At 41.1% G+C, this 25284-nt stretch overlaps 1 protein-coding gene across 1 annotated transcript in view; it reads right to left on the reverse strand.

Annotated features, from left to right (window-relative positions):
• PDE6A (phosphodiesterase 6A) overlaps positions 1 to 25284 on the reverse strand; it is an 82174-nt gene that overhangs the window by 42600 nt on the left and 14290 nt on the right. The window contains exons 3-6 of the mRNA XM_007516396.3: positions 20922 to 21011; positions 19378 to 19518; positions 14132 to 14206; positions 9407 to 9471 (exon numbers count right to left, since the gene is read on the reverse strand). Coding sequence (XP_007516458.1) covers positions 9407 to 9471; positions 14132 to 14206; positions 19378 to 19518; positions 20922 to 21011 — 371 coding nt within the window. The remainder of the gene's footprint in view (positions 1 to 9406; positions 9472 to 14131; positions 14207 to 19377; positions 19519 to 20921; positions 21012 to 25284) is intronic.

Raw genomic sequence — 25284 nt, forward strand, 5'->3', positions numbered from 1 at the left:
TTCCTTCCCTCCATTCACAAGTGTGTTATTTGTACCTTGTGAACCATTCTCCATAAGTTCTTAACTTGAATGTGACAACTATTTTATTGGAACCCTTATACAAAATAGTATGTGACTTATACAAAATGGTCTTAACACAAAATGGTATGTGACTCATTCCTTTTTTTTTTTAACTTTTCTTCTTTCTTTTTATTTTTTATGTATTTATTTATTTTTGACAGAAACAGATAAATTGAGAAGGAAGGGTAGATATAGAGGGAAGGAGAGGGAGAGAGACAGAGAGACCTGCAACACTGCTTCACCACTTGTGAAACATCCTCCTGCAGGTGGGGACCAAGACTTGAACCCAAGTCCTTGTCATGGTAATATGTAGGCTCAATCAGGTGTACCACCTCATGGTCCCAACTTTTTTTCTTCTTTAATGTATTTATTTCAAGTTTTAAAGTTTACCTTAAATATGAATTCACTATATCACATAGATTTTCCTATGTGGTATCTTTTTAAAAATTTTTTTAAATTCAGAATGTCTTCATTTCCATTGATTTGCCAATAGGCTTTATGGAAATATATATATCTTTTTTCTTTGAGAGGAGTATTTTCTCATTTTATTTTTCTTTTATTTATTATTGTATAGAGACAGAGAGAAATTGAGAGGGGGGGAGATAGAGAGGAAGTGAGACAGGAAGACACCTACAGCCCTGCTTCACCATTGTGAAGCTTCTCCCATGCAGGTGGGGACCAGGGGCTTGAACCCAGGTCCTTGTGCACTGTAGTGTGTGTGTGCTTAACCAGGTGCACCATCACCTGGCCCCCTCATTTGCAAGTATAAGAAAATTTTCTAAGTTGCTTTCTGTTTGCTTGTTTCTGATATCCTTTCTTTATGGCCAGAGACAGCCTCTGTATGATTTCTATCTTTTGAAATATTTTGAGTTTTTTTTTTCATTGCTCACTATTGTAAATGTCACACACATGTAAAAAAAAAACTGAATGTTTTCTGGTTTGAGGGGTGGAATGCCATATTTTATATCTATTAGATTAAGTTTTTTCTTTCAACTACAATATCACCTCACTGAGGAAATGTTGATTTACTTACAGGGTAGTTGTCGTCATGTGGCTACATTTCTCCATGTCCCCAAGACGGGTGCCAGTACATCTCACCCTCCATCACATTGTTAACCTGTCCCACCACAAGGACTTAGGTCCTCACTCTTCCCTAAGTTTTTTTTTTAAATAGTGTTAGTTAAATGGTCTATATTCTGTTTGTTTTTGTCTGCTCAGTTTATTAATTAGCAAATATGGATTGGTCTATCTCTTTGTATATATATATATATATATGCCATCTCTTGCTTTTTTCAATTTTTTAATTTTTCAGGCCATGTTAATAAGCACATACTAATTTAGAACCATAGTATCTTTGAGTACTATCAAAGTTAATGGATCATCTAAGACTGGAAAAACAGTTCACTTGGACAGTGCACTGTTATTTTATTATGTGCACGACCCAGGTTTGAGCCCAGCCTACAACACACGGAGGGAGGAAGCTTCAGTGCTGTGATCTCTTTCACTTTTCCTCTCTCTGCCTTTCTGTCTTTAGCTAAAAAAAAAAAAAAAAAAGAAAGAAAGAAAAAGAAAAGAAAAGTTATCATCTTGACTGCTCTTTTAATTAACGTCTATCTTTTTTATCTGATATCATATAGTTACACTGGTTTTCTTTTGCCTTTCTACAGTTGCATAGCATCTCCTTAGGCCTCTCTGTATTCTTATCTTCCAGATAAGTCTCTTGTAAACAAAGTGTCTGATGTTTTTCCATATCTAAGAAGTCATCAGCACTTATATAGACGTGAGAAAGATAGAACGCTGCCAAATAACCTATGATGCAATACTTTTTATTTTTATTATCACCCTTGATGCTGTTACCAGTGGTGCAGTAGAATGAACTCAGGGTATCATGTATGCCTCAAACTGCTGAGCAGTCTTCCCAGCCTAACTTTTTTTTTTTTCAATTTGTTATTGCAGTTTACAAGGTTGTAAGATTATGGGGTATAGTTCCACACAATACCCACCACCATTTACTAGGGGTGGGAGGGAGGGGAGGAAGAAGGGAGAGACACAAAGGGAGCACTCTATCCTTTGTGGAGTTCACTTAGTGCTTTCTTGTTTGTTCTCATATGGTCCTGGGAATTGAGCCCAGGACCTGAAGTCTGGCAAGACATGTAGTCTGCCCATCAAGCTGGGCCCAATGCATTGCCTTTTAGCCATGTAATTATGATATTATGTTCATTAAAATCAACACCTCTATTGATTGTCATATACTACTATTATTGCATTTACTTTTTGTACCTTTCAAAGAAGTTTCTATTTCCAATACTTTAAGTCAATTTCTTTTTTTTAACTTTTTTTTCTTTTTAGTATTTATTTATTTTTTTCATTTTTGTTGTTGCCCTTGTTTTATTGTTGTAGTTATTGTTGTTGTTGTTATTGATCCTGTCATTGTTGGATAGGACAGAGAGAAATGGAGAGAGGAGGGGGAGACAGAGAGGGGGAGAGAAAGACAGACACCTGCAGACCTGCTTCACTTCCTGTGAAGTGACTCCCCTGCAGGTGGGGAGCTGGGGGCTCAAACCAGGATCCTTATGCCGGTCCTTGCACTTTGTGCCACGTGCGCTTAACCACCTGACTCACTATTTTCTTTCACTTTCTTAAGGTTTATGTGTGATACCACTGCTCCCAAGCCAGCTTTTTCATTCCTTCTATTCTAGACAGCGAGATACAGAGTGACAGAGAAGGGAGAGACACCATAGCATTGCTCCACTCTACAGAGTTCCCCCAGTGGCATCAATGGTGTCCCCAGGTGTCTGTGGCGTGGTAAGGTGCAAGCCTGGATGGTGAGCACTTTGAGTCACTTTCTGTAGCAGTTAAATTCAATGTAGATAGAGTCAGTGACACATAAAACTCAACCCCAGTCACAGCCATGTAAGCGGTTATGACCCAAGTCCATGCAGAGACAGTCAATGGCAACTCTATATGACTATTATCTCACTGACAGCTGTCATTCAGTGTCATTGCTTCTGTTTCAGCAAAGTCATAAAGTAGAAAATCGTGGTTTTTATGTAGCCTGGCAGTCTTTATCATTTAACTAAAGCATTGACTTGATTTGTATTTAAAGTAATTAGTTTATATATTTGGATTTAAAAGTTATCTTGATGTGCAGTTACTACTTTTCCCACTTGCTCTATGTCTTACATCTAAGTTTATATTTTTGCTTTCTTTTGGCCTGGTTAAGGAGTTTATTTACTACTTCATTTACAATTCTGAAATTTAGATGGTAAAGAGTGCAGCAGTCAGTCAGGTGATTACAATTAATCCTGGTTCTGGACCAGAGACACAGCTCACCTGATAGGGAGTTTGTTTTACCTTGTGTTTGACCCAGGTTCAAACCCTGGCACCATGTGACATGCCATGGCACAAGAGGAAGCTCTAGTGTTATATTCTCTCTCGAAAAAAGAGAAATGAAAAGAAAAGAAAAGAAAGCAGCCAAGCAGTTAAATCACTCATATGTGAAGCCCCCAATAGGGGGGTGGACTATCTTGAATCTTTTATAATTTTTTAATTTTATTAATAATTTATATGGGTCCTTGCACTTTGAACCATATTAGTAATTTAATAATGATTGGCAAGATTGTGGGATAAGAGGTGTACAGTTCCATACAGGTCAATTACCACCACCAGAGTTCCATATCCCCTCCCCTCCATTAGAGTTTTCCTGTTCTTTATCCCTCTGGGAATATGGACCAAAGATCTTTATGGGGTGCAGAAGGTGGAAGGTCTGGCTTTTGTAATTGATTCTCCACTGGACATGGGTACTGACAGGTTGATCCATACCCCCATCCTGTTTCTATCTTTCCCTAGTGGAATAGAGCTCTGGGAAGGTGGGGTTCCAGGAAATACTGGTGAGATCATCTGCCCAGGGAAGGTTGGTTGAAGTCATGGTAGTATCTGCAACTTGGTAGCTGAAAAGCATTAAAATATATAGCAGAACAAATTGTTTAATAATCATGAACCTAAAGGTAAAAGTATAGTAGAATAAAGTTTGGGTCTCTATGTTTGAAGAAGCTAGGAAGTCTATTTTAGGTATATTCCAAGGGGTCTGCGACTTTACTAATTTTTGCCTGATCCCAATAGCTAACATGCAGGTGGGCTAAGAGTATTGTTTGGTAAGATGGTGTCAGAGTTGAGAATAGGACTAGAAAGGTGAATCAGGGCAGAGAGAGGCTCCCAGGTATGAGAAAAGTGTACAAATACCATTAACTGTAAATCTCATCAATCTGACCTAGGGCCCATGTCTATTCATATTTAGCACAAGAGTCTGTGTAACCTCTGCATCCCTGTCAGTCTGTCAGCTCAAATTTCATGGTCACAGCTAGGAAAATTCTAGGCTGCACTCATTTCAGGATCAGTCTTCCTCTAATGGTAAAGTATGTTGATTCAGACTCTCTTTGGAGAGTAGGGCAGTTTCTACTACTGTTGTTCTACATTGAGGGTAAGGTATTGTAGAGGCCCACAAGAGGGTTTATGATGTTGTTCCTGATGGAGATGATCAGTGATGGTGGAGAGAAGGATCTGTTAGAAGTTTTTCTAGGCCTATTTCTAGGCCCATGGTATCTATGTGGGAATCCCAGGATTCCTTAATTAGTGCCCTGGATAATGGGTTGGCCTGGTAGTGACCAAAAGGGACATCATTAAAATGTGCTGGTCTCTTGCCCTTAACCAGCTTCTGTAATCTTTACTTTATTTGACAGAGTTAACCTTAGAGTGATTGAGGGAAGTGAAATAGGAAGTAGGTGAGGAGGGTATCTAGGTCTAATTGATTAAGTACTTTAAGGTGGTTTTATTTCTTTAATTATTTTTGTATTTCTATTTGCTTGCTGCACTTATTGAGTCACTGCAGACTATTCCTTCTTTGTATAGTAGGGTTGTACTTGAAGTTAGGTGTGACCAAGTGACTCACTCTGGCTAATGAACGTGAGCAGAAATGAGGCCTATGACCTCCAGATGGGTGTGTGCATGTTCTCACTTTCCAGGGCTTGGTTAATCAACAAGCAAAAGGTTCAAAACAGAGCCTGCTGACTGCCCCATTCTCTGAAGAGAGGCTGGATCTGCCTACTTTGCCACTCAAGGAAGACTGGTCCTGAAATAAATGCAGCCTAGAATGTTCCCAGCTGTGGCCATGGACTACGAGCTCAGACTGACAGGGACTCAGGGGTCACACATGCTCCTAGGTCAGACTGATGGGGTTGACAGTCAATGGTATTTATAAATTTCTTCACATTTGGGAGCTACTCTCTGCCCTAATTCAGCTTTCTAGGCCTATTCTCAACTCTGAAATAATCTTCCCATACAATATTTTTAGTCCACCTGCATGTTAGCTATCAGGCTCAGGCAAACATTAGTAAAGTCATGGGCCCCTTGGAACATACATAAAATAGACTTCTTAGCTTCTTCCCACCCGCAGACCTCTAATTTCATTGGCTCTATTCCTACCTTTGAGCTGCTATTTATTGAACAATTTGTCCTGCTTTATACCTTACCACCTTTCAAGCCACCAAGTTGCAGATGCTACTATGATTCCATCCTGACTTCCCTGGGCAGACGACTGTTGGTATGCTTCTAATTCTGCTTCTAAAAACCCCTTCTGTTTCATTTGGTTTAATCCCCCCTGCTTAAAACTATTGTATTTACATAACTAAGCACCAGCATGCCTGCATGGCATTGGTTTGATCCCACTCAAAGCTTCGGTCTATTTACATAAATCACTAACTCCCTCCCTCCAGGGCATTGGTGGTGCAGTGGTAGAATTCTCGCCTGCTCCACCCCCTCCCCTTGTCACACCCTGATTTTCACCAGTCACTTTTCTCTCTACCCTCTCTATGTCACATCCTGTTTACACCCTACTTGGTAGTATATATAAGGACAGGTTTGTGAGTTTTCAGTTAGTTTAGTTTTAGCTTAGCTTGGCTTAGAATGTGCTGCGTTCTGCATGAATAAAGAGATACTGCGTACAACCCAGCCATGAGTCCCTGGTCGTCTGTCTCCCGTCAGTGAAGCTCAGCCTGACATAAACTTAAAGAAGGTATCAATTGAGACGAACACATATTTTTGTTTGCCAAAGTTGGGTATGTGGGTAACATCAATTTGCCAAAGAGCGTTGGCTTTTAAACCTCGAGGATTAACCCCCAGAGTTTGAATAGCAGGTGTTTTGATTAGACCTGCACAGGAGGAACATGTAGCCAGGCTCCACCATCTCCTCACAGTTTTTCTACATCTTTCCCTTTCTATCTAGTCATCACATTAAGATGGGTCAATGTCTGTAAAAGACTCCATCTGTGACCGAGGAATAGTGGTGTAGGAGTGAGCAGAAAACTTTTGGGCATAAACCTGAACGATATAACAAAACAGGAAGGGACAAGTAGGAGAGGGATAGAAGCACAGAACTCTGGTGGTGGGAATGGTATAAAATTATTCCCCTACTGTGATCTGGGAGTTGGTGCAGTGGATAAAGCACTGGACTCTCAAGCATGAGGTCCCAAGTTCAATCCCCAGCATGTACCAAAGTGATGCCTGGTTCTTTCCTCTCTCTCCTTCTATCTTTCTCATTAATAAGGAAATAAAATCTTTAAAAAGAAAAAGAAATTATACCCCTATTATCTTATAATTTTGTAGATCAGTATTAAACAACTAATAAAAATGTGAAGAAAGAAGAAGACAGTAAGAGAGAAAGAGAGAGAAAAGGAAAGGAAGAGAAGGGGGAGAAAGGAAGAAAGGAAGAAAGAAAGAAAGAAAGAAAGAAAGAAAGAAAGAAAGAAAGAAAGAAAGAAAAAAATCTTTTCAGAAACACGATTCTGTTGTAACAAAGGACCTGAAACATGGGACCTAGTTTTGGGGCTGGGTGGAAGGCAAATGCACTCAGAGGCCCCCAAAGGATGTGATGTTGCAGTGGGGAAGCATGAGGGAGACTGATGCAAGGTAATCTAGAAGACAGATAAGAGTTTTACAAACTTGACCCTCAGAGCCAGGTGGTGACTCACCCAGTAGAGAACACTCATTACCATGCATGAGGACCCAGGTTCAAGGTCTCAGTCCTTACTTGCAGGTGTGTTTGTGTGTGTGAGAGGCAGTTTCACAAGTTGTGGAGCAGTGCTATAGGTATCTTTCCTCTTTGTCTTTCCTCCCCACCCCTGTCTGTCATCCTCTATCAAAAGAAAAAAAAGAATCACTAGAAATGGTGGAGCCATGTGGTTGGGAGGTAGTGCAGTGGATAAAGCCTTCGACTCTGGAGCATGAGGTCCTGAGTTCGATCCCCAGCAGCACATGTACCAGAGTGATGTCTGATTCTTCCTTTCTCTCCTCCTATCTCCTTCATGAGTAAATAAATAAAATCCTTAAAAAAAGAAAAAGAAAAAGAAATGGTGAGCCATGTAAACACCATTATAATAATAATCCTGGTGACATTAAAAAAAAAATCACTGATCCTCTAGAAAAAAAAGTTAGAAAACATAATAGTTAGGGGCTAAATGGCATTGCATCCAGTCAAGCCAAGTGTTACCATGTGTAAAGACCCAGGTTCAAGTCTCAGTCCCCACCTGAAGGGAAGAGCTTCATGAACAGTGAAACAGAGCTGCAGGTGTCTCTCTCTCTCTCTTTCTCCCACTTCCCCTTCCTTCTCAGTTTCTCTTTGCAACTATATCCAATAAATAAAGGACAAAAGAAAGAGAGAAAGAAAGAAAACAGAATAGTTGAAGAATATTTTACAGAGGAGAGAAAGAGAAAGAAAAGGAAGAAAAAAAGGATGGAAGGAAGGAAGGAAAAGAAGGAAAACATGAGCTCAGAACAGAATTAATCTTCAGGCCAGGGAGAGAACTCAACATGTTTGAACATCAAATGCCTGAGGCATCAGAGGCTGCAGGTTTCATCCCTGGCACTACCTTGTGCTAGAGTTGAGCAGTGTTATGGTTTTCTCATAAGAAATAAAAATAAAAAATTTAAAAAACAGTTCTTATGAAAGCAGTAAGAAGCCAAAAACTAGGACCTTGAAACAACTTCTCATCCCCAGTGGGTAAAAAATAAACCTGAGAACTGGGTTATTTGAGAGCCAGGATTATTATAACTGGCCCTGGTGCACAGGGTCAAGTGGGTGGTGGCTGCTCACACCCACAGTTTAGAGATTAAGGAGAGGCAAGGTAAATCTCTTCAGCTAGAGAAAGAGCTGGGAAGAGACTAAAGGTAGGCCTGGCTGTGGCCTGGAGGAGTCTGCAGTTGGGTTGGGAAATCAGCCCTGTCTCAGAGCTGGTAGTGGGTGAAGGCCCCAGGCCCTCAGAAGAGGTAAGCAGATCAAAAGACAGTCATGTTTTTGAGTGTTCCACTTTCCCCTAACCACTGAGCCTATGACTTACGAAGTTCTTTTTTCTTCTCAAGATTCACTTATTTGTCCATCAGCAGTAAGAGAAGCTTAAATGCTGTTCAGCTCTGACTTAAAGTCGTGCCAGGAATCAAACCTGTGACATCTAGGAGTCTTAAGCATACAAGTTGATGCTCTAACAGACTGGGCTGTCTCCCTGAACCCTTCTCCAGAAGTCATTTAAATGGTTTTGGGGGTAGGAGAAAAGATAGCATAATAGTTATGTAAAAAAAAAAAAAAAAAAACCATAATGGTTATGCAAAAAGATTTTCTCCCCCCACACCTTTTTTTTCACTTTTATTAGTAATTTAGCAAAAAAAGACTTCCATGCCTGAAACTCTGAAGTCTGAAATTCAATCCCCAGTAGCACCATAAAGCAAAGCTTAGCAGTGCTCTGGTAAATATATCTAGATATAGATATGTATCTTTTGTGCCTTCCACCACCTACAGAAAGGTTCAGGCTGGAGGCCACACCCTCTGGCAATTCTGTCCTTCCTGTTGTCCTCCATGGTCACAGAGGAGAAGCCAAGAGAACAAAATTCCCTTGGGGCTTGGACTGCTTTCTTTGCCAACTTCCTGCCTTTGCCTGGCTCCACACTCAGGCTCCAGATGAACAATTGAAAAGCCCTGCTTGATGCCATAGCATCATTCTACAGGTGGGAATGGGGGCCCAGACAAGCCACTTAACACTAGCTCTTGGGATTGGACTCACAGCAGCTGAGTCAGGTGAGGGTGTGGCTACCATCATGTCTTTGCCCCTAGTGGGGTATCACTTCCCACACTCCTCTGCTCTAGCTCTACCCACCCTTCTACTCTGCCTCCTCCATGCTCTCTCTGCTTCTGGCCAAGTGTGTAGCTCTATTGGGCTTGGTTCGAGTTGATCTTGAAATGAATAATCTCAGGGTCACTGAGAATATCCTACAATACCATATGTTTTGAGAAGAAACTTACGGGATCACTTTGATGTCTTCTTTGCCATGCAAGATGTAGTCAATGACCTTGTAAAAGTTGATTTCCTGGGCAAAAAAGACCAAGACACACAGATCTTCAGAATTCAACACAGAACTACAGCAGGAGAGTGCATGACATAACATAACATAACATAACATAACATAACATAACATAACATAACATAACATAACATAAATTTAACTTTGCTGTGACCCACTATGTCCACTTAGGATAATGAATCCTGTAGATCTCCCCCTAAATGTGGGTAAAGCATTATTTGTTCTATCTGGAGGTCTCAGCCAGATCACTTTAAAAAGCCTGGAAACAGGTTGGGCAGTAGTCCAGCGGGTTAAGCGCACATGGCGCAAAGTGCAAGGACCAGCATAAGGATCCCAGTAGAAGCCCCTGGCTCCCCACCTGCAGGGGTTGTCACTTCACAAATGGTGAAGCAGGTCTGCAGGTGTCTATCTCTCTCTCTGTCTCCCCCTCCTCTCTCAATTTCTCTCTGCCCTTTCCAATAAAACGGAAAAAAATGGCTGCCAAGAGTGGTAGATTTGCGGTGCTGGTAGCCCTAGCGATAACCCTGGAGTTAAAAAAAAAAAAAAAAAAGAAAAAGAAAAAGAAAAAGCCTGGAGACAATTCACTGTTTCACCAGGAGAGTGGTTAAAGGAATGACGTATATGGGGAGAAGGAAAACTTCGAAAATCTCCAGACAGGAACTGTGTCTGTGCTCATAGGAAAAATGCCAAGATCCAGTCAAGTGGGAAAAAGCAAAGTGCAAAATAGAATGGGCACATTTGTGGAGGGGGTGGTGATGGAATGCATATATGCATGCAGGAATGTCTGGATACTCAGAGACATTCCTAGAAGGACAGTTAGCTGAGAGCCTTAGAAGGCTGGATGTCTACGATGTCCCTCTCATATGGCATGAGTTTTGTGTTGTGTCCTGTATTATCGTCTCAACAAATGTAAGCGAACTATATGAAAAGAGTCCTTTTCTTTTCTTCTTTCTCTTTTCTAATGGATCCACCACTCATTTTTATTTATTTATTTTTATTTGATAGGACAGATAGAAATTGATTGGGAAGAGTGTGATAGAGAGGGAGAGAGAAAGAGAGAGACCTACAGACCTGCTTCACCACATGTGAGTCTGCTCCTCTGCAGGTGGGAGGGGCAGAAGTTCAAACCCAAGTTCCTGTGCATAGTAATGCGTAAGCTGAACTGGGTACACTACCACCCGACCCTCACCAAAAACGTTCTTAAACAGTGGAAGCTGTACCCTGTAGGCAGTTCTAAAAAGGAGAGGTGGCCACATCATCTGCTGGGATTATGGCAGCATTATGTTTCCACTCAAGAAAGGAAAGAAGCCTGCTGCTTCTACAAACGCCTCCATTTCTATGGAGTCCTCGTCTTAAATCCATGTGCCCTGGACTTGAGCAGTTCACCATCTCTTGGACAAGCTGCAGGCTCCCTGGAGTCTGAGTGTTGCCTTTGCAAAGGCTAAACATTTTTTGAAACCCACAGGAGAAGCAGTGTGCTTTCACAGAAAGCAACAAAAAGATCAGTGTGTCCTTGGTACAGAGAAGTGTTTCCACAGACTTGACTCAGCCAAGTTACTTTCAAGGCCATATTCATAGGAATGCACCAGCTTTGGAAAGTCAACACTGAGTTATCAATGACTGTCCTTGTTACTTTTCACCTGAGCAATTAATTCCATAACACAGAGGTCTTTGAAAGAGTCACCAATACAGACAGTGCCCAACTATCATGCATGGGTATACACTAGTTTAAAAATGAGTGCTCTTTTTGTCTTTTTTTTTTTTTTTTTATTTGCAAAGCCTAATGGCTTCTGTACCTATAGGAAAACACACACACGCACACAGACACACACACAGAGAGAGAGAGAGAGAGAGAGAGAGTTTCAGTTTTTAAAAACAGATGAAGTGAAGCACAGTTGCCACTGGGGACCTTTAGCCATAAGATTTGGGGGGATCAATTGACTATATTCAAGTCAGGCTGCATGTTCATTGTGAGTGGGGCAGGTCAAATGTGAGAGTGCTGGTAGAAGGAAGGGAAAATGTCAAAAAGTGTTACTGAGGTGAGAGTTCATCCTAGGTATCAGTTTGTGTAAATCTCTTCCAAACCTCGATTTCCTCAACCAGCCAGTGAAAACAGTGAGGATGCCTCCTTCATTAGCTCACTGAGATGAATAAATGACATAATCTGGGTAAAGAACACGTAAGATAGTGAAGTTCCACTTGGTGATCTGGGCTTGTAGGAGAACTGCTTGGTGTCAGTCCATGATTCCCTCTCATTACCACAGCAGGATCTGGTCAGTCTTGTTTCCCAGGCATTACTGAGGAGGAATGAGAGACTTAGGGAGGAGGCCCCAGGCCATGCAACTAGCTGACAGAACAGGGTGTTGAACTTGGGTTCTATTTCCTCAAGCCCATTTTTTTTTCCAGATGACTTGCTTTTGGTCAATTCTATAATTCTGTCCTGCTACGTGCAGGACCCTGCTCAGGCTTTTATTCAAAGCTATGTCCTAGACCTTGAACAGACTGTGACTTTTGCTTTGTTTGTTTGTTTTATGATGAAGAGGCAAGAAAAAAGACCAGAGCTCTGCTCCAGCATGTGCTATATTGGGGCCTGAACCCAGAGACTCACATAGGTGAGTAAGTCCTGCACTCTACCAGTTGAGTCACCTGGGTTGCTAGAGCTGAACTTGGAAATTACCTCAGTGGTGGCATCCCAGAAAAAGAAAAATCAAGGAGTCAATTTATTATCTGGTTAACTTTTTATTTTATTTTATTTTATTATTATTTTTTTTAACCAGAGCACTGTTCAGCTCTGGCTTATGGTGGTGCAGGGGATTGAACCTGGGACTCTGGAGCCTCAGGCACAAGAGTCTGCTTGCATAACCATCATGCTATCTACCCTCCGCCTCTCTGATTAACTTTACTCTCAGGGTGATCACCATCTAAAACCCAATGTTTTGGCTTTTGGCTTTTTTCATCACAGTCAAATGCCTCAAACTCTTCAAGGACTGAGACCCTGCTGCTTCATGTGGAAAAGGACCTGAGCATAGAAAAGTCTTAACCATGGGTGTGCTAGTCATCTCCTGAAGCCACAACTTCTTCAGGCAATTAAATGTTAGGCAGTTCCTCCTGATTAGAACTCAGTAAAAAAAAAAAAAAAAAAGTTCTGGGTGGTGGTGCACTCAGTTCACTCAGTTGAGCACACACAATACCATGTGCAAGGACTGGGGTTCAAGTCCCCACCAATGAGGGTGGGTGAAGCTTCTCAAGCAGGGAAACAAACGGTGAAGGAAACAAACAGTGATGCAGGTGCCTCCTCATCTCTCTGCCTGCTCCTCATGCACGGTAATTGTAATGTGAATGTTTAACCCTATGTGCTACCTCCCAGCCCACTAACTCACTTAAAAAAAAAAAAGCCATTTGGAATATACCTAAAATAGACCTACTAGCTTTTTCCAAAAGGGAGACTCCAAATCTTCATCTGCAATATTCCTGCCTTTAGATTCATGATTAGTTAACAATTTGTTCTGCTTTATATCTTAACTTTTTTTTCAGCCACTAGGTTTCAGATGTTACCATGATGCCAACCTGACTTCCCTGGGCAGACGACCCCACCAATGTGTTCTGGAGCCCTGCCTCCCCAGACCCCTGCCCCACTAGGGAAAGAAAGAGACAGGCTGGGAGTATGGATCAACCTGCCAATGCCCATGTTCAGCAGCAAGCTATTACAGAAGCCAGACCTTCCATTTTCTGCACACCATAATGATCCTCAGTCCATACTCCCAGAAGGATAAAGAATCCCTCTTACCCTATAGTCTTATCAACATTTCCATTTTATAAATAAAAATTTACCAAAACAGCCATCCAGGGTGATAGTATATTGGTTATACAAAAAGACTTCCATACCTGAGGCTCTAAGGTCCCAGGTTCAATCCCTAGCACAACCATAAGCCAGAGCTAAGCAAAAATGCTCTGGTGAAAACAAAGCCAAGAAATAAAGAAAAAGAAAGAAAATAAAAGACAAAAAAAATTAAAACTCATGCAGTCAGACTTATCTACCATCTGGAACTGACCTTCTGGCTACAAGTGTGTACATTTCTGACTGTATATCATTTTCAGCTCAAATTTTAGAAGTCTATACTTCTAAAATCCTACTTGGAATATCCTTGAGCAGATTGCCTAACCTTGCAAGAGCCTTCTTCTCATCTGTGGTATGAAAGCACTGATTCTTCCTTAGCCAACCTTACAAGATTACTATGAAACTCTAGCATATTTAAAACACCTTGATAGGTATTTGATAGGGCTTGGCAATTGCAGGAGATAGTTCAGTCCAGAGAAGACAAATACCTACATGGTAAGTAAACACCCTTCAGCAGCATACACTGTACTGCCTTGTGTGCTCATTTCATCACACATCTGATCACATCAAACAGGTCAGAGAGAGAGAAAGAGATGGGGTTGCGGGTGGTAGTGTACCTGGCTGAGTGCACAGGTTACAGTGCACAAAGACCCAGGTTCAAGCTCTTGGTTCCACCTGCATGGGGAAAGTTTTTCAAGTGGTGAGGTGGTGTTTCAGGTGTCTTTCTTTCTTCCTCTCTATTTCTCCCCCCTCTCAATTTCTGTCTCTATCCAATAAATAAATAAATATATATAATGAGAGAGAGAGAGAGAGGGAGATAAGACTTACCCTTCCATCTGGAGTCCTGGGACCTGTGTAAGGAGGAGCCTCACCCATCAAGACTGGCCACACATCAAAAAATTCCTAGGAATGAGAAGAAAAAAAAAAACAGACCAAGAAAAGGATATAAAGAAGTACAAGACCAACCTCTTTGAGTCATCTATCACCAAAATCTGGAAGATAGGAAGAGCTCACCAAGACCTCAGCTAGGAGCAGCTGCATCAGAGTTAAAGGAAAAATCGTAGCTGTGCTTTAAGACGCAAATGACCTAGATGACCTGAGTCTACTTAATCATCACTCCCCAAAAGAGAGCATCTTACAGCACCCTACTGCTCCCCATTCTGTGAGATGTGTGAGGGAATGTAGGATCTGTGTGACTAAGATTGGCTTCAAGGGCATGCTAAGCATATGACAGAGGGCTTAGCTAAAGCAGTGTCACTTCTACCAGCAAAAAATTAGAGACAAGCTAAGTGTTCCACAATGAGAGAATGTAACTAAATTAACTCTGGTGCTTCCAGTAGCTGTGTTGTTACTGTTGTGTATATATATTCATTTGAAGTGTTCATGATATGGGGCTGGGAGATAAGTTACCTGGTAGAGTTCAAGGCCCTGGGCTCAACACTGCAAGAGAGCACCGTTGATAGCACGAGAGGGAACTCCACAGAAGATGGAACAGTGTCATGTCTTTCCCTCACTCTCCCCTCTTTGCTTCTCTCTCTCTTCCCTCTCTCTCTAAAATAAAAGAATGAAACATTGGCCATGGAAGGTCACTCAGTGGTGATACTGTGTATGCTTGAGGCCCTGAGTTCATATTCTGGAGATGAAAAGAAAAAAAAAGTGTTCATGACATAATGGTGAGTGAAAAGTGTGAGGTGATGAAAATACACAGATCTGTAGATCATGTGAACCTAGATGTTTAACTCTTCAGGGGAAAACGCTTTGAAAGTTTTCACAACAAAGTACTACCGATTACAATGACATGTCTATTTGGCAACTTTTCCATGATACAATTTATTGTTTTAGCTTTTGGAATCAGGAAAAAAAATCTTCAGAGAAGAAAGGAAAAATCAACAGTGTTATCACATATGGATAGAGACACTGATATCTGGTACACATGAAATGGTGACACAGTAAGGCAGTGAACTGGCAGAAAGGTAAGCAGAGGTGAATTCACCCAACTTGAGCAGTTCACGTTCAGAAGGAAACCTGAGGAAAAGCAGAGGGGAGGAAGCTGCATGGTGTCCCAGCAAGCTTCTTCTCCTTAGGTTGCCTGATGGTGCAGCATCTTCACCCAGGAAAATCCCACTGGGACCCCATGCAACTTCCTCTCTGCTGCTTCCCCACTGGATTTTCATCTAAACTTGAGCATCACATGCACCAAGCCTGGGCCTGGAAGGGCAGGCCTCCATTCTGCAGTGACCCCGATCCTTGCCTCTCTTCTTCAATAAACATGAATGTCATAGAAGTTTGCCTATTCTCTGAGCATCCAGAGGGCAGGCAGGAGGGAAGCTATGCAGAACTAAAATTCCAGGTTGTTTTCTTTCTTATTTAAGCATTAAACATTTAATTTTTTTTTATTTTGGGGGCTAGGTTGTGACACACCTGGTTGAGCACACATGTTACAATGCACGAGGACACAGGTTTGAGCTTCTGGTTCCTGCATGCAAGGGGAAAGCTTTGAAAGTGGTGAAGGGTTGCAGGTGTCTTTCTGTCTCTCTCCCTCTCTATCTCTCCCTTACCTCTAATTTAAATTTTAAAAATTAAAAATAAATAAATGTTAAAAGTAAAAAATAAAAATTAGATAGAGACAGAGAGACTAGAGAAAGAAGACCAGAGCACTGCTCAGTTTTAGAATAATATGGTTTCTGATGTTGAACATACAACCTTTGAAACCTCAAGCATGAAAGTCCGGGGGTACTACCCTTATGCTATCTCCCAAACTCTGATGTTTATTTTATTTTATTTTTGCTTTGCCATCAGGGTTTTTTGCTGAGGCTCTGCACTTCTGTGGTTTTACCTCTCCTAGAGGATACTTTTTCTTTTTTTGAGGGTGAGAGGCAGAGAGGTTGAGAGAAAGCAGGAGAGAGAAAGAAAAAGAAGAAATAATACAGCACTGCTAACCATCACCTGTGAAACTTCCCCCTTTCAAGAATGCCCATGTGTTCAAGGGTCTGAGCCTGGGTCCCTATGTATGGTGAAGTGTGTGCTCTACTGGCTGAGCCATGTTCCAACCTCCTGGGCTCTTTTTCTGGACTAATGACAGCAGAAAGAAAGAAATTTAATTCTGGGTATAAATGTGAGCTGGGAACCCCACAACACGTTTCCTGTTCGATATAGAGATATGAACAAGTCACAGGTCATCCCTGCAGAGACTTACTGTCTCATGGAGCAAGCAATCAAGAAGCAACAGTAAGACAGATGGGGAGGAGCTCTCATGTAGTGACAGGAGAGCACAAACGTTAGTGGAGTCCCAGGAAAGATGAGTACTCTAGGCTGACATGTCTGTGTCAGATACTGAGTGAATGGCTAAGAAGATTATCCCAAGGAAAGGCAGATGCTGTCAACAAGGGCTTGGGTAGAATGTGGAGCATGTTTAACCCCTGTCACTGTCTCTCTCACTCTCTTTTAGAGACTCTCTCTCTCTCTCTCTCTCTCATTTCAAAGCAGGTTTATTGGCATGTAATTCACATAATACAATATAGCCAATTATAGTATACAACTCAGTGATTCTTACTGACTTCTTTCATAATGCTAACAGCTCAGGTTAGAGTTGGCTTCCCAGTAAACCAAGAGAGCTCTTGGAGAGCTTACAGGCAAACCCATCCACTCCCTAAGTACCGGATTGTTCTGTCTTTTGGGACCATTTGGGTTGACTGCATCAGAATATTCTCACTTTAAATGTAACCGTCCCATTTGAAAAGGAGTTCCCAAGAAACAGGGGCAGAATTCTGTAGCACAGGGTAGCCTTGACCTGAGGTCAAGTTTCTTGAAGGTACAAACAGAACACCTTAAATAGAGTCTTTTGTGTTCAACTACTCAATCATTCTTCTGATTTCAAAAAAAAACAAAACCATTCATGGCTATGAATTCGCTACTTCCTGAAGGAGTATTAAAGGACTTATTACTAGACTTAGCAACACTTGACAAAATATTTGGTTCAAGAGTATATACAAAAATCAAATGGGTGTCTATACTCAAATCAGGAGTTTTTTAAAGTCAGTGTGTGGCCCCACTAACTGCCCCAGGATGGCTAGGGAGCTATTCTAAAAGTAACAGTAGGGAAGTAGGCCTGTGAGTTTATGGAAATCTTCTATATGATATAATAGCATATCAAACGGTGCCATTTCAAAATAAAAATGAAAGGCAGACTATTCTTTAAACAGGGAGACATCTAGGGAGACAATGTATACCTTTACCCATGCCATATAACATATGCACACCTAATTTTTATTTTGAGAGAGAGACCATAGCACTGAAGGTTCCTTCAATGCAGTGGCAGCCAAGCTCAGACCTGGATTGTTCACATGGCAAAACAGTTCACTACCCAAGTGAGCTATTTCACCAGCCTACACTTCAAGATGAATGGAAGATTTAAATATAGTAATTTATAAAACTACAAAAATGCCCCTTTATAACACTGAGAGTATGGAAGTCTTCCTTTAAGTTTTAAAAACTAATAGTCTTAAAAGAAATCTTAAATCTACATGTTGAAAGATGCCACAAAGCTAAAGCATAACCATAAACAGGGAAAAAGTTGTAGCCTTTGTGACAAATGTATAATTTCTATTGTATATAAAGTACCCTTATGGGGGCCAGGCAGTAGCGCAGTGGGTTAAGCGCACATAGTGCAAAGTGCAAGGACCAACGTAAGGATTCCAGTTCAACCCCCAGCTCCCCACCTGCAGGGGGCTCGCTTCACCAGCTGTGAAGCAGGTCTGCAGGTGTCTTTCTATCCCCCTTTCTGTCTTCCCCTCCTCTCATCATTTCTCTCTGTCATACCCAACAACAACGATATCAATAACTACAATAATAAAAGACAGCAAAAGGGGAAAAAATAGCCTCAAGGAACAGTGGATTCGTGGTGCAGGCACTGAGCCCTGGAGACAAAAAATAAATAAGTAAATAAAACAGATTACCCTTACAATGCAATGAGAAACAGACAATTTAATTTTAAAGATGGACAAATCAAATGTTTAGGCAATACATGGAGGGAAAAAATAAGTCAGAAATATATAAACTTCCTCTCACAGTAATCAGTGAAAAAAGCTATTAGAACTGAAAGTATAATATTTTTTATATATTTTTATTTTCCCTTCTTTGTTGTTGTTGTTGTTTTCCATTGTTGTTGTGGTTATTATTGTTGTTGTTGATGTTGTCATTGTTAGACAGGACAGAGAGAAATGGAGAGAGGAGGGGAAGACACAGAGAGGGAGAGAAAGACACCTGCAGACCCACTTCACAGCCTGTGAAGCGACTCCCCTGCAGGTGGGGAGCCGGGGGCTCAAACCCAGATCCCTATGCCGGTCCCTGTGCCTTGCGCCACGTGTGCTCAACCCAGTGCTCTACCGCCCGACTCCCGAAAGTATAATATTTTTGCCCATTCAGGTATGAAATACTAAAAGATTTATGAAAACTAGAATTGCCAGGACTTTGGAGAAACAAAACTTTTATGCACTATGAGCAAGGGCATAAAATGATATAAATTTTAAAGGAAATTTTACAGAAAACAAAGTAAAAATTATGTCTTAACAATTTCACTCCCTGGCTCCATTCCATAGATATTCCCTCCAAGTGTGCGTTGATTAACTTCCAAGTTGCTCATTGCAGGATTGCCTTTCATTGCAAGAACATTTATAAATTATTTAGATGCTCAGCATGACCTCAGAGGTGGTACACTGGATAAAGCATAAGGTCCTGAGTTCAGTCCCTGGCATCACATATGCCAGAATTATGATTAGGTTTACTTCCTCTCCTCCTTCTCTCTTTCATAAGTAAAACTTTAAGTAAATAGGTCCTCAGAATTTCCCACTGACTATGGGAGATACAGGTTGTTGCTACTTACTCATTGGTGAGCTAGAAACTCCTTTCCCCTTCAAAATGGTACTCCATACAAAGGACCTGTGAGAAATTTATCATGGCCACCCAGGTTCTCCCAGCCTCTTCTCTGTGCAGCTGAATGTACACCATGAGCCTGGTCTTCACATAGTATATGTTTTAACTCTTCATGGAAAGAGCTGCTCCTAGAATTTTCTCACCTTCTGCTTGGTCATGTCCAAGAGGCCCACAGAGTATCTGTCGCAGTTGAGGAAGGCTCGGACTGTGTACAGGGCTTTGTGGAACTGTCTCTCGATGTCTGTAAGCTCCTCAAAGACTTTGCTGCCAGACCACAGCAATATCTGAGAAATGTAGAAACACAAATGAAGCTTTTCATGCATGAAACAGCAGCTCACTTAGCTAAAGAATAATAGCAATCCAGGGCCGGGTGATGGTGCAACTGGTTGAGCACACGTTATAATGTCCCACCTGTAGAGGGAAAGCTTTGCAAGTGGTGAAGCAGGTCTGCAGGGGTCTCTCTGTCTCTCTACCTCTCTACCTCCCCTCCTCATCTCTATTTCTGGCTGTCTCTATCCAATAAATAAGTAAAGATAATAAAACAAATTTAAAAAAAGAATAATAGCAATTCTATAAAGCACTTTAGAATTCATCTCCCAGTGATCCAGAGAGAAAGAGACTATCTTGGGGCCAGGTGGTGGTACACCTATTTAAGCACACACATTACAATGTGTAAGGACCAGGGTTCACACCCCTGGTGCCCACCTGCAGGAGGAAAGTTTCACAAGTGGTGAAGCAGGGCTGCAGATGTCTATCTGCCTCTTTCTCTTTCTATCCCCTTCTCCCCTCTCAATTTCACTGTCTCTTTCTTTCTCTCAGCCAGAGCACTGCTGTCAATCACGTTTTCACTCAGAGAAAGAGACAAAGACAGAAAGGGGGAGATACCGGGGCACCAGAGCTTCCTCTGGTGCCATAGCACTTCCCATGTGTTGCTATCATTAAAACCTTAGCCATGCCTGTGGCAAGACACATGCCCAGTGCGTGATCACTCTGACTCTCTTACCCCCTCTTTAATATCACAGGTTGTTAAGAAAGAATAATAGGGGCTGGGTGGTGGTATACCTACAAGAGCACACATGTTACAACTCACAAGTACCTGGGTTCAAGCTCCCCTTATCTCTACCTACTTCGTGAGCAGGGGACAGTGCTGTCGTTACCTCCTCTCCTATCTGTCTGTCTCTCTCACCCTCTATCAAATAATAATAATAATAAAAATGTATGCTGAGAATAGTGAGTCATTGTCTAGGTACCCAGTGGTAACCCTAGTGGTAAAAAAAAAGGGGGGGGAGGAGGAAGGGAAGGAGGAGGACGAAGAGGAGAAACCATGATAATGATAACATACATTGATAGAGCATAAGTGCTATACACTCAGTGTCTCACTATTAATCATAGTCTTTTGAGCATGAAAACATAATTACCTCCTCTTGTCAAATTTGGTAAACAACTTGCCATGGGTCTTAGTGCAAGGACTCACCCCACCCAGCTGTCTGATTTGAAAGCGTGGGCATGTAACTCCCAGGGATGCAACTTTTCAACACCCACTACCTCAAAGCACCAGGGAGGCAGGACAGAGCCTGAATGACAACTTCTGGACACTTGCATCACCACCTGCCTCTGTGGCCTACCCACAGCCCTGCTTCCGTCAGAAGGACATGTCCAGTCCACTTCCTCTGAGTAAGCCCCTTACCTGGCCACGCCGGGTCTCACAGTTGTGCAGGTAGCTCAGATGAAACACTTTCATGATCAGATTTGCAAAATTGAGGTACTTAAGAAGAACCTGAAAATCAAGCAGTACAAAGGACAATGAGAAGATTTCCCTTCTCTGGTCACTTTTACCACCAATAAATGTCTGAATATCCTTCCTTCCTTCCTTTCTTCCTTCCTTCCATTCTCTTTCTCTTTTTCTTCCTTTCTTTCATTTTTAATCACTTGATTTTTTAAATTATCTTTATTTATTTACTGGATAGAAGTAGCCAGAAATCAAAAGCAAAGAGAGAAATAGAGGGAGAGAGACAGAGACACCTGCAGCATTGCTTCACCACTTGCAAAGCTTTTCCCCTGCAGCTGGGTTCTGGGGACTTGAACCTGAGTAAGTATGCATTGTAGCATGTGTGCTGGACCAAGTATGCCATCACCCAGCCCCTTTAAATCACTTTATTAAAGTGATTTACATGACATTGTGTTGTCACATGACAATTACTTCTCTCCCTGTGGTAGGTATCTACATATCACTCTCACCATCAGCTTAAGTCTTTCTCCATCATGATAACGGATGGACATTTTTTTTTGTATTTATTTATTTAGTCCCTTTTGTTGCCCTTATTGTTTCGTTGTTGTAGTTATTATTTTTGTTGTTACTGATGTCGTTGTTGTTGGATAGGACAGAGAGAAATGGAGAGAGGAGGGGAAGACAGAGAGGGGGAGAGAAAGACAGACACCTGCAGACCTGCTTCACCGCTTGTGAAGCGACTCCCCTGCAGGTGGGGAGCCGGGGGCTCGAACCGGGATCCTTAGGCCACTCCTTGCGCTTTGCGCCACGTGCGCTTAACCCGCTGCGCTACCGCCCGACTCCCACGTCTGGACATTTTAAGAGTCTCATGAGAGCCCTGTCTGACAAGATGGCACCCTCCACATTCCAGTTCATGTGCTGCAGGAAATTGAACCTGGAACCTCAGGCATGGAAATCCTGTGTTCTACCTGTTGAGCTGTTTTCCTATACTGTGCAAATATTCTGTCAAGTTAGTGTTTTCATATGCTTTGGGTAAATGCCTAGGAGTGGTATTGCTAGATTGTATAGCATTGCCACTTTTAGTTTAATTTAGGTGGTTTTTCTTTTTCTTTCTTTTTTTTTTTCTGGTCATATAGAGGTCCATTGCATGCATGACTTTTCCTCTCCCAAGTTGACATTTTTCATCATTTTTATTTTAGATAAAGAGAGGGGGAAACGCACCACAGCACCAGTGTTTCTGGTGGTACCATGGTACTCTCATGTGGTGCCAGAGCTCGAACCCAAGTCATGCGTGGCAAGGCATTCACTTCCAGGTGAGTTATTTTCCAGTTCTCCATTTTTAGTTTTTTAAAGAATGATCATACTGCATTTCATAGAACTTACTTTTTTTTTTTTTGCCTCCAGGGTTATCGCTGAGGTTCGATGAATCTATGGTTCCTGGAGGCCATTTTTCCTATTTTTGTTGTTCTTGTTGCCTTTGTTGTTGGTATTATTGTCATTGTTGCTATTGCTGTCATTGTTGTTGGACAGGACAGACAGAAATGGAAAGAGAAGGGGAAGACAGAGAGGGGGAGAGAAAGATAGACACCTGCAGACCTGCTTCACTGCATGTGAAGTGACCCCAGCTGCAGGTGGGGAGTCATGGGCTGGAACCAGGAGTCCTATTCCAGTCCTTGTGCTTTGTGCCATGTACACTTAACCTACTGCACTACCACCCAGCCCCCTTGAAATCCATCTGTTTTTGTTTTTAATTTTTTATTATCTTTATTTATTGTATAGAGATAGCCAGAAATCAACAGGGAAGGTGATGACAGAAAGGGAGAGACATGAAGAGACACCTGCAGTCCTGCTTCACCACTCGTGAAGCTTCCTTGCTTCAGGTGGAGCTGGGGGCTTGAACCTGGATCCTTCCTTGTGTATTGTAACATGTGCACTCAACTAGGTGTGCCACCACCTGGCAGAAATATATATATATATATATAATTTTAATGAGAGAGGAAGTCACAGAGAAAGACTAGAACACTGCTCAGTTCTGGTTTATGGTGGTGCTGGGAATAGAACCTGGGACCTCAGAGCCTCAAGCAAGAAAGTCTTTTGTAGAACCATTATGCTATCTCCAAAGCCAAACTTACTTCTCAATAACAGTGTTAAATTGTTCCTTTCCTCCACTCTCTTCTTAACATTTTCTGTTTCCAGGCTTATTTATTTATTTTATTTTTAATATTTACTTATGAAAAAGAGATACAGAGATAGAGAGAGACTGACAGACAAAGACTAGAGCACTGTTAATCTCAGGCTTATGATGGGACTAGGGGTTGAAACTGAGAGCTCCAGACCCTGAGGCATGAAAGGTTGTTCTTGTTTGTTTGTCTTTTTCATAGCATTGTGCTATCCCCCCAGCTCTGTTTTACTTTTAATAATAGACCAGTATCTTGGGTGTGGGATGCTAACTGATTGTGAGTTTGAGTCACGATTCCCTAGTAAAAGGGTGAAAAACTGAGAATTTTTTATGCACCTGTGGGTCATTAGTCATTTTTAGAGAAGTGTCTATTTATGTCTTTTGCCCATTTGAGGGATTATTTGTTTTATTGTCGTTTCTGTTGAATTCTTTATATATCCTTGTTGGACTTATACAAGCAGTAGGTTGCTGTTTTGTTTTTTGTTCTTTCTTACTTGCTTGCTTTTTGTTTGTTTGTTTTGTTTTATTTTTAGTAGAACTCACTAGTGAAACCAACTAGATCTATTAATAAGATCTAGGTACATCTGTGAGGGGGCATAAGTATTTATGATAGTTGTATCTTCTTTTGAATCTATTTTTATTCTTTTATTGAGATAAAATTAACAAAATGATAGTTATATCTTCTTGATGGATTATATCCTTGGTCACTGTTGAGTGCTCACTATTGTCCTCTATTAGCTTTTTAGATTAAAGTCAGGTTTATCAGGCATGAATATAACTGTTTCTTTGTGTTAATTGGCTTGAAAACCCTTACTCTAACATTTCAAAATGAATTTATGATTGTCTTTACATCTATGTCTCTTGTATAAATAATATGAATGAATCCTACTTTTTAAAAGAAATCTTTTTATTTATTCCCTTTTGTTGTACTTCTTTTATTGTTGTAGTTATTGATGTCATTGTTGTTGGATAGAACAGAGAGAAATGGAGAGAGGAGGGGAAGACAGAGAGGGAGAGAGAAAGATATACCCCTGCAGACCTGCTTCACTGCCTGTGAAGCGACTCCCTTGCAGGTGGGGAGCCGGGAGCTCGAACCGGGATCCTGCCTCCAGTCTTTGCACTTTGCACCATATGCACTTATCTCACTGCGCTACCATCTGACTCCCAAATCCTACTTTAAAAAAAAAATCCATACAGCCTGTACCATTTGATAGGTGAGCTCAGATTATTCACATTGAAGTAATTGGTATATAAAAATTATTACCATTCTATAACTTTAGTTTTCTGTTTGTTCAATATATTTGATATTTCTTCTTCCCTAAGTGTCTGTCTTTTCATTTCTATGGTTTTTCCTTGGAGATTCCCTCCAATTTCTTCAGTTTTTCTTCTAAGTGTCTCTGCTTCCACTTTTTGTTTTGCACTTTCCATGAAGATTGTATCCATCTTTCTATATATGGTATTTTGTGCTAGTATTGACTGGAAATATTTTTATTAATTTTTTATCTTTATTTATTGGATAGAGATAGCCAGAAAGAAAGAGAGAGAGAGAGAGAGAGAGAGAGAGAGAGAAAAGAAATACCTGCAGCACTGCTTCACCACTTATGAAGCTTTCTACCTTCAGGTGGGGACTGTGAGCTTCAACCCAGGTCCTCCTCTTCAATATTTTATTGTTAGTTCATTTTATTTGCTTTATGTTTATGATTCTCTTTACCACTATGATCAAGGTTTTTACCCTTTTTTGCTTTTCTTTTCATATAAAAGAATTCCTTTCTCACCAAAGTAAGAGACTCTGGGGTGAGTGGAGAGGAGAGTTAGTTCCTGGAACTGGATGGCAGAGGACCTAGTAGGGGTTGTATTGTTATGTGGAAAACTGAGAAATGTTATGCATGTACAAACTATTGTATTTAGTGTTGACTGTAAAACATTAATCCCCCAATAAAGGAATAAAAAAAAAGAAAAAGAAAAAAACTTAAAAAAAAAAGAATTACTTTTAGCTTTTCTTGTAATGCAGGTCTGGTGGTGGCAAACTTCATTAGCTTCTGTTTATCTAGGAATGTTTTTATTTTTCCATAATATGTCAACAATGATTTTTACAGAACAGAGTACTCTTGGCAAGACATTTTTATCTTTTAGAATTGTGAA

The sequence above is a fragment of the Erinaceus europaeus genome, chromosome 2 (genome assembly GCF_950295315.1).
Source record: "Erinaceus europaeus chromosome 2, mEriEur2.1, whole genome shotgun sequence".
In the NCBI taxonomy this organism is placed as follows: Eukaryota; Metazoa; Chordata; class Mammalia; order Eulipotyphla; family Erinaceidae; genus Erinaceus; species Erinaceus europaeus.